The sequence below is a fragment of the Pelmatolapia mariae genome, linkage group LG10_11, assembly GCF_036321145.2.
Source record: "Pelmatolapia mariae isolate MD_Pm_ZW linkage group LG10_11, Pm_UMD_F_2, whole genome shotgun sequence".
In the NCBI taxonomy this organism is placed as follows: domain Eukaryota; kingdom Metazoa; phylum Chordata; class Actinopteri; order Cichliformes; family Cichlidae; genus Pelmatolapia; species Pelmatolapia mariae.
Genome location: NC_086236.1, coordinates 67,910,126 through 67,925,908, shown reverse-complemented (window position 1 = coordinate 67,925,908; position 15,783 = coordinate 67,910,126). Strand labels below are relative to the sequence as shown.

The window sequence follows — 15,783 nt, the reverse complement described above, 5'->3', positions numbered from 1 at the left end:
ACAATGTTAACATCTGATAATATCCATAATATAGAATAGAATGTAAAGACAAAAGAGTGAGATCAGTCCCAACAGGCAGCTGTAGACCTTATAATGTCCCTCATTTCACTTGAATTTGCACGCAGACTTTACACACGGTGCTTCAAAGCCTCGAAAAGTAAATTAGAAAAGAGACTTCAGAAAAGTTCTGCCCGGTTTCTTTACCCGGCTTTCGCAATCCATCCTGACAGGGAAAGGATCCAACTGCCAACTTCTAACTGAAAACTTCCTTTACTGTCAGCTTCAGGAAAATGTGTCTGTCACGAAATGAGATGAAAGTTGTGCCGGGATGTTTAACAAGCTCAAATTAATGCCCGCTTTAATGAGACACGTTTTTGGATGCTTTCAATCGAGTCCTGGGAGCAAGCAGAGCAGAAACACAGCCTTTGCATATGATCCCGAGGCGCAGGGCAGCGAGGTCGTTCACAGAGCACACCGGCCGCTCAGTTAAAAGGTAAAATTAAAGTTACAGAAATTGTCCTCTGATCCAAAATGACACATCAGAAAGCCACAGTAGTACTGATAACGGTTTGTCAGCTGAATAGTGCCACATTTTGATCCTGAGTTTGAACAACTATTGAATAGTTTGCACTCAAATAGACAGTCCTTCCCATACGAGGACTTTGGAAAACTGACTCATAATAAAATATTAGCAATGGCTAATATTTAAGACATTGAATATTTAAGTTTACTCATTATTGCAAATGTAATTTGCTACCATAGTTAATTTACTTTATTTGCTTCGAAGCCTGCTATCAGTCTGCTATCAGTTTGTGACTGAATGGGGTACAGTTGGCAATTGCATGCAATCTGTTCATCATAATACTGTAATGAACTGTAATAAAATGAAAAAAAAAAAATCACAGATCTCCCACACACACAGACATTCACATGAATTATTTAGATTCAGAGTCCAGACAGAACCTCAGTGACTTGAAAGAGAAATTCAGAAACTCAACATATAGTGATGCAGCTGACCAGTTGGCAACCAGTTGAGTCAAATTTCCAACTGCAAAGAGTCGCATTGCAGACGAGCGTTGCTCATCGATGCAGGCCGATTGAGATTGATTGCAATCTGCTGGCTGTGTCTGTCTGACTTTATAAATTAAACAGCAGTTATTTGCAAACCTTCACCAATCTGTCTGAGAGTGACTGTAGCCAGTCCAAGCCAGACCACGATTGTTAGAAGACAGGTTGCCTCCCACCAGACAACCTGCACAATCGCTCTTCTTGCTTTTGCTGCAAAATGCAAGATTTTTACTTCACCATCCATTGACAGTGATGAATGAGATAATACAAGGAGGGGCTGTGGAGAAAGTATGTTTCTTCAAGTGAGGGACAAAGAACAGTACGTGTGCCCTGAAATCAGGATCAGTGTTCTCAAAACATCTGCCTGAAAAAAAAAAAGAATAAGGAGTAAATAAAAAATAAATAATAAAATAACCTACTGGCAACTTGTCAGTGTTGGTGATTATTTTACTGACAGGTCTCCAGAGTGAAATATGGAGAGAGCTTCTCCCTGGCTCTTTGAAGCCTTTCCGGCAGACACATAATGAATTGTGATGCCAGCTGTCAGCGTGCTGCTGGCAGGGCGCTGACGTGGGGAATAGAAAGTCATTACTGGTGCATACCATGACTCCCCTGTATTTTTTGTAAGGGCAGAGGGTTATGGGGAAGGTGCAAGAGGTCACGCTGGAATGGCTGACAACACAAAACACATTTAAAAATCCATGGAGTCACCAGTCAGACAGATTAGTAGAGGTAGAGGACTGTGTACAGTAATTGGAAAGTTTTTTTTTCTGTCAGTCACACCATTTTTTCCCCTTTCTTATTCCGCTTTCCTTTTTTTTTGTGGACATCTAAAGTGCAAACAAGGTGAAAGCCCATAATTGGATTAGAGATCAAAATATTTTGCAGGAGAATGTCTCAGGGGTTTTTGGCCATGTTCATTTTCACACCACAAAGCAAAACATACAAACAAAGAAATAACAATGTCATACTTACTTAAAAGTTGTACAGTCTTAAGAGAGATGGAGAGATCGAGATGTAGCTCCAGGCTACAAAGAACCCCATTTTTAGGTTTCAGAAGACGATGTGCGAAACGCAGAGAAAAGTAGCAATCAGAACGGAATGAGAACTGAAAAAACTAAAAGATAAAAAAAACCATTAAACATCAAATAGAAAACAGTTTTTTTTTTCATTCCATCAAAAGTTAATCTCACACAAAAACTACATTACATGTGTGAGGCAATAGTCTTTTACTAGATGCTATTAGCAGGTGCTAATAGACTGTTGCTATGTTTGCTATCTGATAATATAAATTTGCATATATTTAAATTTTTGTTTGTAATGGAAACAGACCAAGATTCCGAAATGAACAGCTAGCTGTTCAAATTTGCTTACACAAAATAGCAGAAATCAGGATGTGCTGAATGAATAATCATCACAATCTGAGTTGAAATCTAAGCATTTGGTTGATTTCTAATAAAATTAATACAAAATTTGTGAGGAAAGGTCTGAAAATATAAGTGATTAGTTTTTTGTAGCGAGTTCAGTGTGCTAGTAGTTAATATTATTTGGCATTTTAATGTATTTCAGGCTGAAGGTCATAGAATTCCCATATGAAGTGCAGGATATGCCTTGCCTTTAAAAAAAGATAAAACAATGTATTGAATCTTTCCCTTAAAACACAAATAGTTATTTAAACTTCATGCAATCCTGGATTGTATCACAATAATATCACCTCTCAGCACACATTTGAAGGTAGAGATACCAAAAGTTGAATTATAAAGGCAAAATTTCAGTGAAAAGGATTTTTGTGCTTAGACTCAAATACTAGCTCAAGTGGAGACTTAATGCTAGGACCACCTGTTCATTCTCAGAAGCCATTTGATTTGAAACATGCTTGAGAAAAGCTTGACCTCTCTGGGACTACCGGTCATCGACAGCCGTGTTGCTGGAATCCAGTGATTATGGTGCGGCTAATCGCTGTCCATTATCCAGCCCGAGTTCAATGTCCAACTGCAACAAACACCTCCATCTGTCAGCCACCTCTTCTCACAGGCAGGGATCTCGCACTGGAACAGGCATGATTATCTAATAGACTGCGGGGAGGATAATTGCATAAACTAATCAATACCACCTCATTAGGAGAACAGTTTTGGCTAAAAGGTCAATCGCAGCACCCATCACAGTCCTTTAACTGTATATATTAAGGGGAAGACATCATTTTATTTAAATGCCAAGAGCGGTTTATCCACCTCTGCTGTAATGCATTTACAGGAAGCAGCAGACATCAGTCTGAGGGACGTTACAGTAAAGTGAAGCTTGCAGACTTCCTTGAAGAGGTAGCAAAGCTGCTTTAATAGCTTTGTTTTGTTGCTGCTGCAAGTCTTTTACATTGGTAATCAGCCTCTTCAAATCCCGCATTCACACTGCAGGAGATTGTGGAGGGTTCGGCTAAAAACACAATGTAAGCATGATTGAAAATATGTGTTTGCAATGTTTCAAAGATTATCTCAAGCAGCTAACTCACCTGAAATACATTTCTCAGTTTGATTCACATAAAATTACGGGGGGAAAAATAAAGTTAAAGTCATGAGGAACTATTTACCAACAAGGAAGTAGGCAAGCAACCTTAACCTGGGAGAATAATCCCAATATTACTCAATAGTCATACAACACTTGTGGCAAGTATGAATCTTTTTGTTGTAATATTGCAAACTGACTGTTCACAGTACTTTTAGTCAGACTGGTGTGGTGGTTAAAATGACTATCACAGAACCAAAATAAATCTCACACATGGCGTTTCCATCAACAGTAACTCAGCAGAAATGTCTCTCAACATGACCCTGAACCTCCTCGCTGTTTACTCACTGTAGGGGTGCAATCACAACATGATTGTTTATTAACTTATGTAATAGCCTGCAGGGATTCTGTTATTCAATGTGAGTCAGCATTTAAATTCAGACTTACTTCTATAAACACTACACACCTTGTTTTTTTTTCTTTCAGACTGGTGAAAATGACACTATTCGCTTTCCTGTGATGAGTTGAAATATAGATCTGCAAACAAGTAAGCTGCTTTAAAGTCCACTCGACTTTAAACAGAAGCCTGGTGCTTACCTCATACCTGAGAAGTCAAACCTTTGTAAGCACTTTTGACTCAAGAATCAGTCCCTGTTTTTGATGACCTGCTTCTTGAAAAGTGCAAAAACATCACGGCATGTAGCATTTATCACAGTAAGCCATGTGCGCTGACTTGTTGATATTCAAATAAAAAATAAAAATGTATATCAACAGGGGAGAAAGAAAAAAGAGGGACTGTAATAATCCCAATGGACTCCATGATGATAAGTTAAGCAAATCAAAGACTACTCATCGCATGCATTCATCTTACAGTCTGTTATAATAAAGACTCAATCTTAAAGAAATCTTACAATAATTTTCCAAAATCTTATGTATGCATTAATATGAACAAAGTCATATATAAAGTATGTAATATAATATAAAGTCATGAAAAAGAAAGTGCCCCTTTTTTAAATTCTAAGGTTTTCAATATCAGGCCATGATAAAAGAAAAATGTAGATGCAGTGTATGAAAAACACAGGCTGTTGCTACTGTTCATATGGGAAGGGTCATGAGGCCTTTCCCATATAAACTGATGCCTGTAATAATCTATAATAAAATCTATAATCTATAAAAATCTATAATAAGAAACATTATTTACAAGTGGAAAACATTCAAAACACACACCAGTCTTCCAGTGAAAGAATGCACCAGAACATCCCCACCCCAAAGTCTGACAGTGCAGTGATTAGAGAAATTGCAAAAAATCAAAGAGCTACAGCTCAGGCTCTACAGGTCTCAGTTAATATGTTAAATGTCACCATGTTCGGTGAAAATCACACACAGCACATCAACACAAACACCTCATACCAACTGTGAAGCACGGTGGTGGAAAGGGGATGATTTGGGCTCATTTTGCAGCCACAGTATCTGGACACCTTGCAGTCATTGAGGCATGAACTCCTCTGTATACCAAACTATTCTAGAGTGAATGTGAGGTCATCTGTCTGAAAGTTGGTTATGTAACAGGACATGAACAAAACTGTCTTTCAATGTGAAAAACTGATGAAGTCAGAGATAAAATGACTACTTCAAGTTCTTGCTGCTAAAATGGGTTTTACAATTCAGTCATTGGGTGTACTTCGTTTTTCATGCACTGCTTCTGCATGTTGGCTTACTATTTGTTAAATGAATGATAAAATGTTGTCATATGTATGCCACCTTTATTCAGCTGAGGTTGTTTTTAAATCATTTTGGAACCTGTAATGTCCTGATAGGTTAAACCCTAGAATTGAAGGAGGGGGCACAGTGCATGCCATTTATATTGATTTAGCACGCCTAAAATTTGAGATTATATCCTTGCAGCTGTAAAAAAAAAAAAAAAACCCACAAAAAAACAAAATGAATTATTTATTCATCATTTGGATAGCATTTATTACAGTGAATATTGAATTGCTTTTTCAGCAAAAATAAATACATAGTTTGTCTTACGCCTCTTTTATTGCCCAGGTTGTTGTTTTATCTTATATACAAAAATTCTCCTGTCAAGATGGCAACAACCAAAATGCCGTAATGCCACAGTGATCAGACAGTCCACAGACAGGTTGACTTGCTAGATAAACCGAATCGAAGTTGGAACATGTTATTTTAAGTATGAGAACTAAACTCTGTGTTGGCTGAACTGTAATCAGAGTCAAATAGCATCTACAAGCGCAGAAATTCTCAGGCAGCTGTGAGAAATGTAACGACCCGCACAATAAACCTTATCACTGTTTCAGTAACAAGTATTTAAAATGAATTCACTAACTAAAAAAAAAAAAAAAAAACTTGGCAAAAGTATGTGTTTTTATTAGTTCTCTGATAAGCACACTCAATCTTAGAGTAATCGCTCAACATTACGGGAAGTATGTTTGTTTTCCCTCTTCCTGGGAGCACAGATGGAATTGGCTCACTGTTTGGACATGGATTATGGCTGTTTCCTGTGGTGCTTTGTGCTGTTATTTATCACAAGAACTCACTAAAATCGGTTTTGTTGTTATTATTTAAAGCTTTCACGGGGGAATTAATTTGTTTGAAGACATTTCATAAAGAAAAAAGAAAAAAAACCCTCTACTTTTGTTGCTTTTCCAAGTACTTTTGGAGTATGTTTCATCTCACTCGGGTTGCTGTGCCAGACTCTAATGGGCTCATCACTGCCCCCTGTGTATTGAAACAATTAGTATATTGGTTCTTACTGGAGATGGCAGTTGAAATCACATGTTGGATTTCTCTGTACTAAAAGCACAAATTAAATTGATGCTTAGTATATCTTGTACTCTAAATCCCAGAGAGACAGAAAAACATTTCCCAGAACCACTGAAAAATTCCTTAAGAAAAAAAAACATCGTTCATCCACACACAAAAAACAAATCACTTGCTTCTTGACTGACATCCAAATTTTCCATCTATATCTCTGAGACATCATAAGACATGGGACAGAATATGCACTTAGTAGAGAGAGAGCAAACAGATCCAAGATGCATACTACTACACACTGCTCAAAAAATTATAGGAATACTTTGACAACATTTCCGAGTTCAATGGGAATAAGAATTTTGCTGGGTGTCTGTACTGATATGGACTGGGTAATGTGTTAGGGGGGAAAAGGATGCCACACTGTTTGATGCAAATTAAAATCATCAACTTACAGAGGGCTGAATTCAAAGACTGCCAGAAAACCCAAGCGAGAAAAATGACGTATGCTTGGTTATTTTGCCAAAATTTTATTTCAGCAACTCAAAATGGTACTTTTTAAAGCACCCAAGTTCTATAGGGACCGGCATTGTCATGCACTAGGTGGAACTCAAGAACGCCTGCACCAGCGTAGGGTCTGACGATGGGTCTAAGGATTTCATCCCAATATCTAATAGCAACCGGGGCGCAGTTGCTTATCATAGAGAGCTCTGTAAATCTCTTCGTAGATATGCCTCCCCAGACCAAATTGGTAATGCCGGACGATGTTTAAGGCAGCATAACACTCTCCACAGCTTTTCCAGACCCTTTCACATCTCTCAGATGTGCTCAGGGTGAACCCGCTCTTATCTGTGAAAAGCACAGGGACCAGGGCTTTTCACCAATACCGGTATACCATTCGGCCACCATGGCGCCGGGCAGGAAGCACGGGGCCCACTAGAAGACACTGGACAGTCAGGTCACTCTCATAAAGTCTGTTTCTAATTGTTTGGTCAGAGACATTCACACCAGTGACCTGCTGGAGGTCATTTTGCTCGGGAAGTGCTCATCCTGTTTCTCTTTGCACAAAGAAGCAAACAGCAGTCCTGCTGATGGGTTAAAGACTTTCTATGGCTCTGTCCAGCTCTCCAAGAGTAACTGCCTGTCTCCTGGAAACTCCTCCATGCTCTTGAGATTGCACTAGGAGAAAATGGACTACCTATCAAACCTCTGTAGGGTCCTGGGATCGCCTCATGCTACCAACACTGACACTGACAAATGCAAAACTAGTGAAAAAATAAACAGGAAAAAAAAGATGAGGGAAAAAATGTAAGTCGCATCCACCTCTAAGACCATTCTTTTTTATTTTGCACAAGTTGTTAATTTCATTAACAGTAAAGCAGCTGAGACTGATTAACAACTCCCCGACCTACTCCCTTGTCACAAGGTCAAACTGCTTGATACAATACTCTGATTAGAAAAGTGTTTCTTTAATTTTTGAGCAGTGTATCTATTATAATATACAGTCTCAAAGTATAGTTTGAATTACCATCTCACCTAAACATTTCTGCCTCAGAGATGAGCTACTAATTTATCTGCTACTGCAATTGCTATTCTTGTTTTCAGACTTTGTGTATGACCATCAACGATGTTACCGGGATTATTTTGACACATTGACCAGTGAAACGTTCATCATATTTTCCATTTTATTCCTAGTATAAGAGACATACAATGATATTCTGTGAGACCAAATTCATAGTAAGTCAAGAGGCAAAGCCTGGAAATCAAACGGAGAAAAACATAATACTGAATCAATGAGACCCCGCCCAGATAGAATGTATTTACACCAAATCAAATACTGATAGAACTTTTAAGAGGCGAGACCGTCCCCATTTCCATACAATCTGTTACCGGCAGATTAAAAACAAACAAACAAACAAATTACCAAAAAGGAAAAAAAAAAAACCAACAGAACAAAACAGAAAAATAAATCCATTAAAACACTGTAGCTGCCACAATTCCTCTTATGAAACACTGCCGCCCCAACCCTAAATCAAGTTGGATGTTTTTTATTTGCTGTCTGAAAGGCTATTTAATGCTCTGCTGCCTGTTAATTACCAAATCAACTTTTTTTTCCTTACAAATGTTAGGTACTTTTCCTTAATTTACTGAAGCTGGAGTAGTGTGAATGGTAAACTTTACACTGGGTCAAATGAGCTCTGGGAAATTTCAATCAATAAACACCATTTTCAGATACAGTAAATAGCATAGTGCTGTTTTCACAGAATTGATCACGGTTCCAGCCAACCGTGGTCAAAGCGACTCTCCTGAAAAGTGCAACAGTTGATTTTTGAAGGGGTGATATGTCTGAGGCACAGCCGGCTGGCGTCACCATTAATGAGGTGAAAATCCTCAGCAGTGTTTGGCAGCACGGTCACCTGCGAACCGGTTCCACAATCACTTCCCAAGTATCGATCCAAGAGACAATCTCAGCCTGTCGGATCAGAGTTCATTGCACTGCTCCATGTTTCTTGTCCATGTTTTGAAATTCAACACCCGGTGGCACCACTAGGTCAAGATCTACAGCAGTAACCATTGTAGAAGTCATGCTACATGCCACCAACCTGGATTTATTTTCATACAGAACTGAAACCGTATGGTTTCACACACTTACTAAAACATATATCCTGACATTCAAAACTCAAGCAAGACACACTTTTTTCCTCCCAAAAGGTAAATGCAACTTCTACAATGGCTACACATCTGTAGGTGATAACTTAAGAGGAACTGTGAACTGCTCCTTTAGAAACCCAAGAAGATAATACTACAAAAACCAAAAACGTAACAATGGCACCTACAAGGAAATCGACACCCAGGTGAAAGTGACAGTATACAGTCAAACCTGAATGTCTGCAGTCTCAGGCTTTGTACTTGCTGTGTCCCACACTCGCATTAAAAACCTGTAGGCTCACACTTTTGGGATGAAAACAAAAGAAAAGCGAAAAACGAAGGGTTTCATTCCAAAACAATGCTGAAAAAAAAAAGGTACTAGTTATTTTACATCGATTAAAATAAAACTAGATAATTTACAAAATATTAGCCTACTTTGTAAAAAAAATTATAGTCAATATATGACATAACATATGATCTATTAGTGAGTGTTACAGTCAAACTATTAATTCAGTTAATTAGAACAGATGAGAAATATCTTATTCTGGAATGAAACTCTTCACATATACAATAGATACTGTATGACACATACTGACAACCATAGAAAAATCAAACACCTACAATATACTGTAGCATAGTTGCCATCTGAGCCCCTTGCATTGACCCCTAAGCCCATGTCACACACTATTATTAAATAAGGCACACATTTACACATACAGTTAAAATTTGGCTAGTAATTATTCCTTTATTTACAACCAATAGCCACAGAGTTAATAATTATGATAACTGCAGTCTGTTCGATGTTCAGTGTTCATTCTCCTAACACCAGATGGCAAGACGTGTTTGTCTTGTCCTCTTTGGGTCCAAAATATTTCAGAGAATACAATGTTGGTTGTTTCCATTTCAAAGAATATTAGACCCACTAGAGTTGCGGAGCACCAATGTTGTCGAAACATTCTTGAAGAACTTAAATGGACCCGAATGTTGTCACCTGACATCAGCTGGGACAGGAAAAAATAAAAGAGAAGGCGAGTGTAGCTGCTTTGTTGAAGTATTTCCTTTGTCTTGTCATCGTGACCAAATTTGAATCGGCGTCTGGAGCCAAATGACAACATTTGATGAACATTTGGTGCCCCTAAGATATTTCTTAGGGCTTGGGCGGGGGGGATCGTTTGATATGCCCAAAGATGAGAGAGTATAGTAAGGCAAAGACATAACTACTTTCAGGGGATTTTTTTTTTTTTTAACCACAGGTTACACATACTGCATATGTATATGTATACATATACGGTGTAAATATGAACACACATATATATACACACACATGCATAATATAAACACATTCGAGGGTGGGGTGGGTGGGGACCGGATACCAACACTACATCAGAAAAAGTTAAGCAAAAGCATGAATCTAAGCGAGCCTCGAGCTTTTAAGTCTTCAAGATGACTGATGTGTCAAGTTTTTCCAACATCAACGTGTCCAAAAACGGAGTTGCATTGTAAATCCACATTGAGGACATTGGCAGCCTAATATAAGGAGGTGGCATCACGTCACCCAAGTAAGCGGTTCTATAATAAGCAAGTAGCTAAGCAATACCAATATGGTACAAAGATATTCGTTGGACAAAAAGAAGCGGAAAAAAACAAGTTTGGTTGAGGCTTTTGTCCACAGTGACACTGGTGCCACACAGTTAGTTGTGTTTTCAGGTAAAGGTCTGCAACCCCAAACTCACTGCATTTCTTCAAAGTTTCTTACAGATGACACAATGAGGGGAGGGGGGAGGCTCCTTCTCTTAGTCCAAGAGCATACCCCTCAGTAGTTGAACTTTCCCTGTTCATTGACTGGGGATGTGGCAGGTATGAACAAGGGCTTGGGAGGGACGTCAGGTTTGAGAGAAGCTGCCCGACGGACGATCGCACCCCTGTGTGGAACCTCTTGCTGTTCTCCATTATAACTGTGCTGACGTGCCAGGTATCCATTGGGAAGCAGGGGATAGTGAACCTCACACGCGCTGCCCGTCGAGTTCATCCGCGCCAAAAGGGGAGGTGGCTGGTGGGGCCCGCCATTTCGTTGGCTGAAGCTGTGTTGGCGAGGGATCATTCCTCCTCCCCCTCCTCCTACTACTCCACCTCCGTTGGGCATTTTGGTGGCTGCAGCAATCAGTGATTGCCTTTGGGAGGAATGCCTCCTCTCCAAGGTAGACTGGTGGTGCATGGGAATGTCTGGTGGAACATCCATGCGACGGGTGAGGCTGTCACGTGGTAAAGTGGATGAGCTGTAGTAGGGGGCCGATTCTGTCTCAGGTATCTGAGGCTGGATACGGTTGGCAAAGGCTAGCTGGCCTCCACCTCCGCTGGCCATCAGACCAGATGGGCTCATTAGCTGAGAGTTCTTGCTGCCGCTTGCCTCGTGGATGTGCTTCAGGAGCTCATCGAGTGAGGTTACTTCCATCACCTTCTGAGAGTAGCCAGGGTAAGGCTGCTGAGACAACACACGCTCAACATTGTGGATTTTGCGTTCATCGGGATGAAGGTGTCCGGCTGCTGACTGGCTATTAGACAGTCCATGGGAGTAGGGGAAGACCTGCTGGTGAAGGAGGGCAGAGCTGGGCCTGGAGCCAATATTATGGGACTTTGGTTCCTTGGCATTGTTGCAGTTCTGATTCTTCTCCCACTGGTTCTTGAATGCTTTCATGCTCTTAATTGGCAGCTCTGGGGTCGAGTCTGGTGTAGGCAGACCAGACAGCTCTGAGGAATGGTGGAGTTGGTGATGCTGGGCATGGACCAAGTCTCCCATTGTCATTCCATGATGACCATTTCTCCTCGATGGGTGATGCTCCTTACTGTTGGCGAAGAAAGAGTTGTAGATCTTGGGAGATGACACCTCCAACTTGTCATCCTTACTTTGGCTGTCCAGGAGGCCATTGAGCTTGGCCAGGCTGCGCAGTGATAGAGCATGTGGGATTGGGGCTTCGGGGTCTTTCGACAACTTCTTGGTCTTGTGGCTTGTGTGATTACAGTAGCATGAAACCAGGAAGCCAGAGAGGAAGGCACCAAGGACAAAGGCCACCAAAACACAAGCAATCAGAAGAGTATAATGGACACTAGGACTGGGTTTGTCTTGCTCTGGAGGTCGCCTCACACCTTAAAACAGATGAAAAGAGAAAATGGTACTCCAGTTAGTTTTTCTGACTGAGCCAGAAGGTTTAAAAAAATAAAAACATTTTCAAGAGCTAATATAGGTCAAGCAACAGCTGGGACAGACAGGTTGTGTTTACAGGAGCTTCACTATGTGGGAAACAGCATGGGAGAGGTGTTTGAACTAAGCTCTTGGCTTCCTTTCCTTCCACTGTTAATAGATGAATACAGCCTTTCTTTCTAGGACTTGTGCTTTCACCTCAGACAGGCAGAGGCCAAGAGCTCCCCAGTCAGTGAGGAATCAACTCTGAAATGAGTTAGAGCTTTAAATATTGATGGGAGCACAGCAGCAGGAACCTGATGTCATTTTCACAGACTTCGCCTTCCAATGCGAGGATCAGGGGCGAGAGCACCTGGTACGATGAACGAGCCAAAAATAACAGGTCTATCCAATAGCTCACCGAGTCTGGCACCTTCGCCAACACAGACTCAAATGAGGTTGTCAAATTCTTTCAAAATGAAGCTGAGGGGACAGTTTGCGAAACAGCACACCAAGAACACAAGGACATTAGCTAAGGTAAATCTACCATGCAACTGTCCTTACGAGCTGTGACCCAAGCACCGTGATTGCCTAATGGCGTGAAAGGCAGGGATGATAAGGAGAGAGAAACCTGCCACCTCTTGTAATCAGAGCTCATTTGCAAGAGGCTGTTGCCATCTGTGGTGACAGACCCTTCTCTCTGCCCTTAATGACAGTTCTGCGAAACTGATTAGTCTGCAGAGGGGGACAGCTGAGCTGAACTGAAAACAGAGAAGAATGCAGGTGCTCCCCACAAGCTAAATTCAGCAGCAAATGAAAGCTTAGTGGAGGAATTAAAATGGAAAACAATTATGTCTAAATCAGCCTTGATGATAGTTTATAAGGCGTTTAAAGAGCGATTTGTGGATGAGTATTAGGGCAATCAGTTCAGTTATTAGGTCTGCATTATAAATAGTTTTAATATTTCCTTTAAATTAAATGATTCAAACCAAAACTTCAAGAAATTCAAATTCCTCTCAGAAAAAAAATGAATAATAAACATAAAAGCAATCAGGGATCAGTGAAGCAATCTGACATTGTGACAATCGTATATAACATATTGTGATTTGTATAGACAGTAACGTCTCTTGATTGCTAGGAAAGTTAACAAGCATGTGCAGTTTTAGGATATCATCTTAGTCTGCCAGGGAGTCACGAAGAGAACTCGAGTTCTCTGCCAGTCTTAGAGGATATCGGTTTTGACTCTAAAGGACTTTTACTTTTTAGTATGGTGAAGAGCAGGAAGAAAACCGCCTACATAACATTATTAAAGGCAATAAGTATGTGTTAGGAGAGTCAAAAAGGGCCTTTCTGACTATGTTTATGGAATTAGAGGGAAATATTGTAAGATATTACACAGAGAAAATCTGATCAGAGACTCGCTAAGTTTCAGTTAAATCTCTGCACAAATGCACAAGAGACAAAAGCACAAATGAGTGGAATCTAAATTCATTTTCTTAAGCCTCAAAAGAGACCACGGTAACTACACTACACATGACAAGGAAAGACTAGCAATTTGCCTCCTGTCATCATTACAACTTTAATTTGACAGAATCTCATTACAACAGTGGACTGATATGTTGAAATAATAATCAAACAAGATTTATCTCTCTTCACAACGGAGCTGTATGTACACAGTTTCTAGCAATTTGTGTTTGGAGAAAGACTCAATTATTTAGGTCATGAAGTTAGTGAAACTTTTTCACTTCTTTTATGTGGAGCTGAACTGAGCAGGTGTGCTTGTAAAAGCGTACCATCCCTTCATAATGTATCACTGCATTCATTGTGAGGGGTGATTTACCATCGTTTGCCCAGCTGAAGGATTCTGTGGTGCACTAATCTTTTTGGAAATAATGCTTTTAATAGAGCTTCCAATTAAAAATTCTCAGTTTTTAGCCATTTATTCTTATGACTGCTTCAACTTATGACCGCATTAAAAAGTCATAAATCATAATTGCAATCCCAGTGGGTGAGGCAGTCAGAAGTGATGCTGCAGTGAGCCCATTAATACCACTTCTTTTAATCTTGGGCATTTCTTTCAATCAGCTTTGCAGCATCAGTATGATTTCAAGTTTTTGGATCTAACTGATCTGTTCCCCGGCGGCGTGCAGCTTTTGTAATGAGCGGTAAAACTCTGCTCTCATCTCGGTGTGCACTTTGTCTCCCGTCACCCCCGTGGCTTCCCGGTAGCTGTGAGTCATCTGCTCCCTCTGGACCACGACACCCTCCTCAGTGTCTGTCTTACAGGCTTATAGCGATGTTCCTCCTGGTTGAGGGCTATGAGTCAAGTGCCACAGCAGGAGGTAAAACACACAGCTGAGGTAAACAAACCCAGAGCCTATGAATGGCCTGTCACAACATGTTTCATGAGCAGGCTGAATAACTCAATCAGTGGGTATGTGGGACATATGGTGCCACCGGTCACAGTGAAATTAATACCCGGTGAATCATACCAACAGCCTGGCGAGTAGCTAGGTGGCGCACAGGAAGTGCTCGCCAACTGTACCTACTGAATTTGCACCACTTCACAAACATTTAAAAACAAAACTGTGTTTGTAACTAAATAAATATTTAGTTCAAAAAAAGTCTTTATTGGGGGGGAAACAAGTCACCCCATGTTAACAGAGTTTTACACTAATTACACAGCTCTCCATCAGTGTTCCTCTCCAACGTTGTCACATTATATTTTTGTGTCAACTCAACATGGACTTGGCTCAGCGGTGGCTTAATATAGCAGTACCCCAAGTCTGCCAAAAGGTAAAAAGACAGATGGCTGCATGTGTCGAGGCAAAGGAGAGAAGGCGCGAGAGACGGATGTTGATAGCCAGGAAAAAAAAAAAAAAAAACTGAAGAGAAAGATGAAGGGATGAAATTCAACCTTGGTTGCAGGGGGGAGGTGAATTTGAGGGGACCCAAGGATCCAAGACACAGGGGAGCAAGTGTAAAAGAAAAGGAAGAGGACCAAAATAAAAAAGAAGATTGAGAGGGAGCAAATGTATGTGAGAAGAATTAAAAGAAGAAGACGGGGAGAGAGGCAGAGTGAGAGACGCAGACTTGACGGGGTGAGTGACAGACCGTCACTCTGCTGGGTTTTGAAGCCTGGTGCTCTGCGGCATCTGTGATACGGATGGAGAACAAGCCTCGCGTTCCTCCACAGTGCCGTAGGAAGAGAAGCACTTTATGATTGCATCCATATTGTTAAAAATAGATAGCACGGCAGGTTATGTAAACAGGCAGATTTTACATAGCGCTGCCTGTGCCACGTCTTACTAATTGGTGCTGGTTTTTGCACAAGGGGAAACAAAGTAAGGAGGGCTTACTGTTGATAGGTGTGTTTTAAGAGTTTCCCTTTTTTTCCCCTGCAGGTGATAAAGGCAAGTTTGAAAACAAATTACAATGGAAGTGACAATTTCTCTTAGGAGTGCGCGATTAAATAAATGGATCCTGTCTTTGCAAGCTCTCAAATCGACTTCATTAACAAACACCCATAAGCTTTTCCATGACACCAATTACCGGTAATCTGAACCCTTTGAAGTTTCACACTTGCTCAATTGTGAAAATTTCCTTTCGCATGTCTT

The 15,783-nt window shown here is 40.5% G+C and overlaps 1 protein-coding gene across 4 annotated transcripts in view; it reads right to left on the bottom strand.

The window, feature by feature from the left end:
* Window positions 1-8,010: 8,010 nt before the first annotated feature.
* sema6cb (semaphorin 6Cb) overlaps window positions 8,011-15,783 on the bottom strand; it is a 150,814-nt gene continuing 143,041 nt past the window's right edge. For all 4 annotated transcript variants that reach the window (XM_063485546.1, XM_063485548.1, XM_063485549.1 and 1 more), the window contains one exon: window positions 8,011-12,132. In XM_063485546.1, the coding sequence (XP_063341616.1) occupies window positions 10,802-12,132 (1,331 nt within the window). In that variant the 3' untranslated portion in view covers window positions 8,011-10,801. The remainder of the gene's footprint in view (window positions 12,133-15,783) is intronic.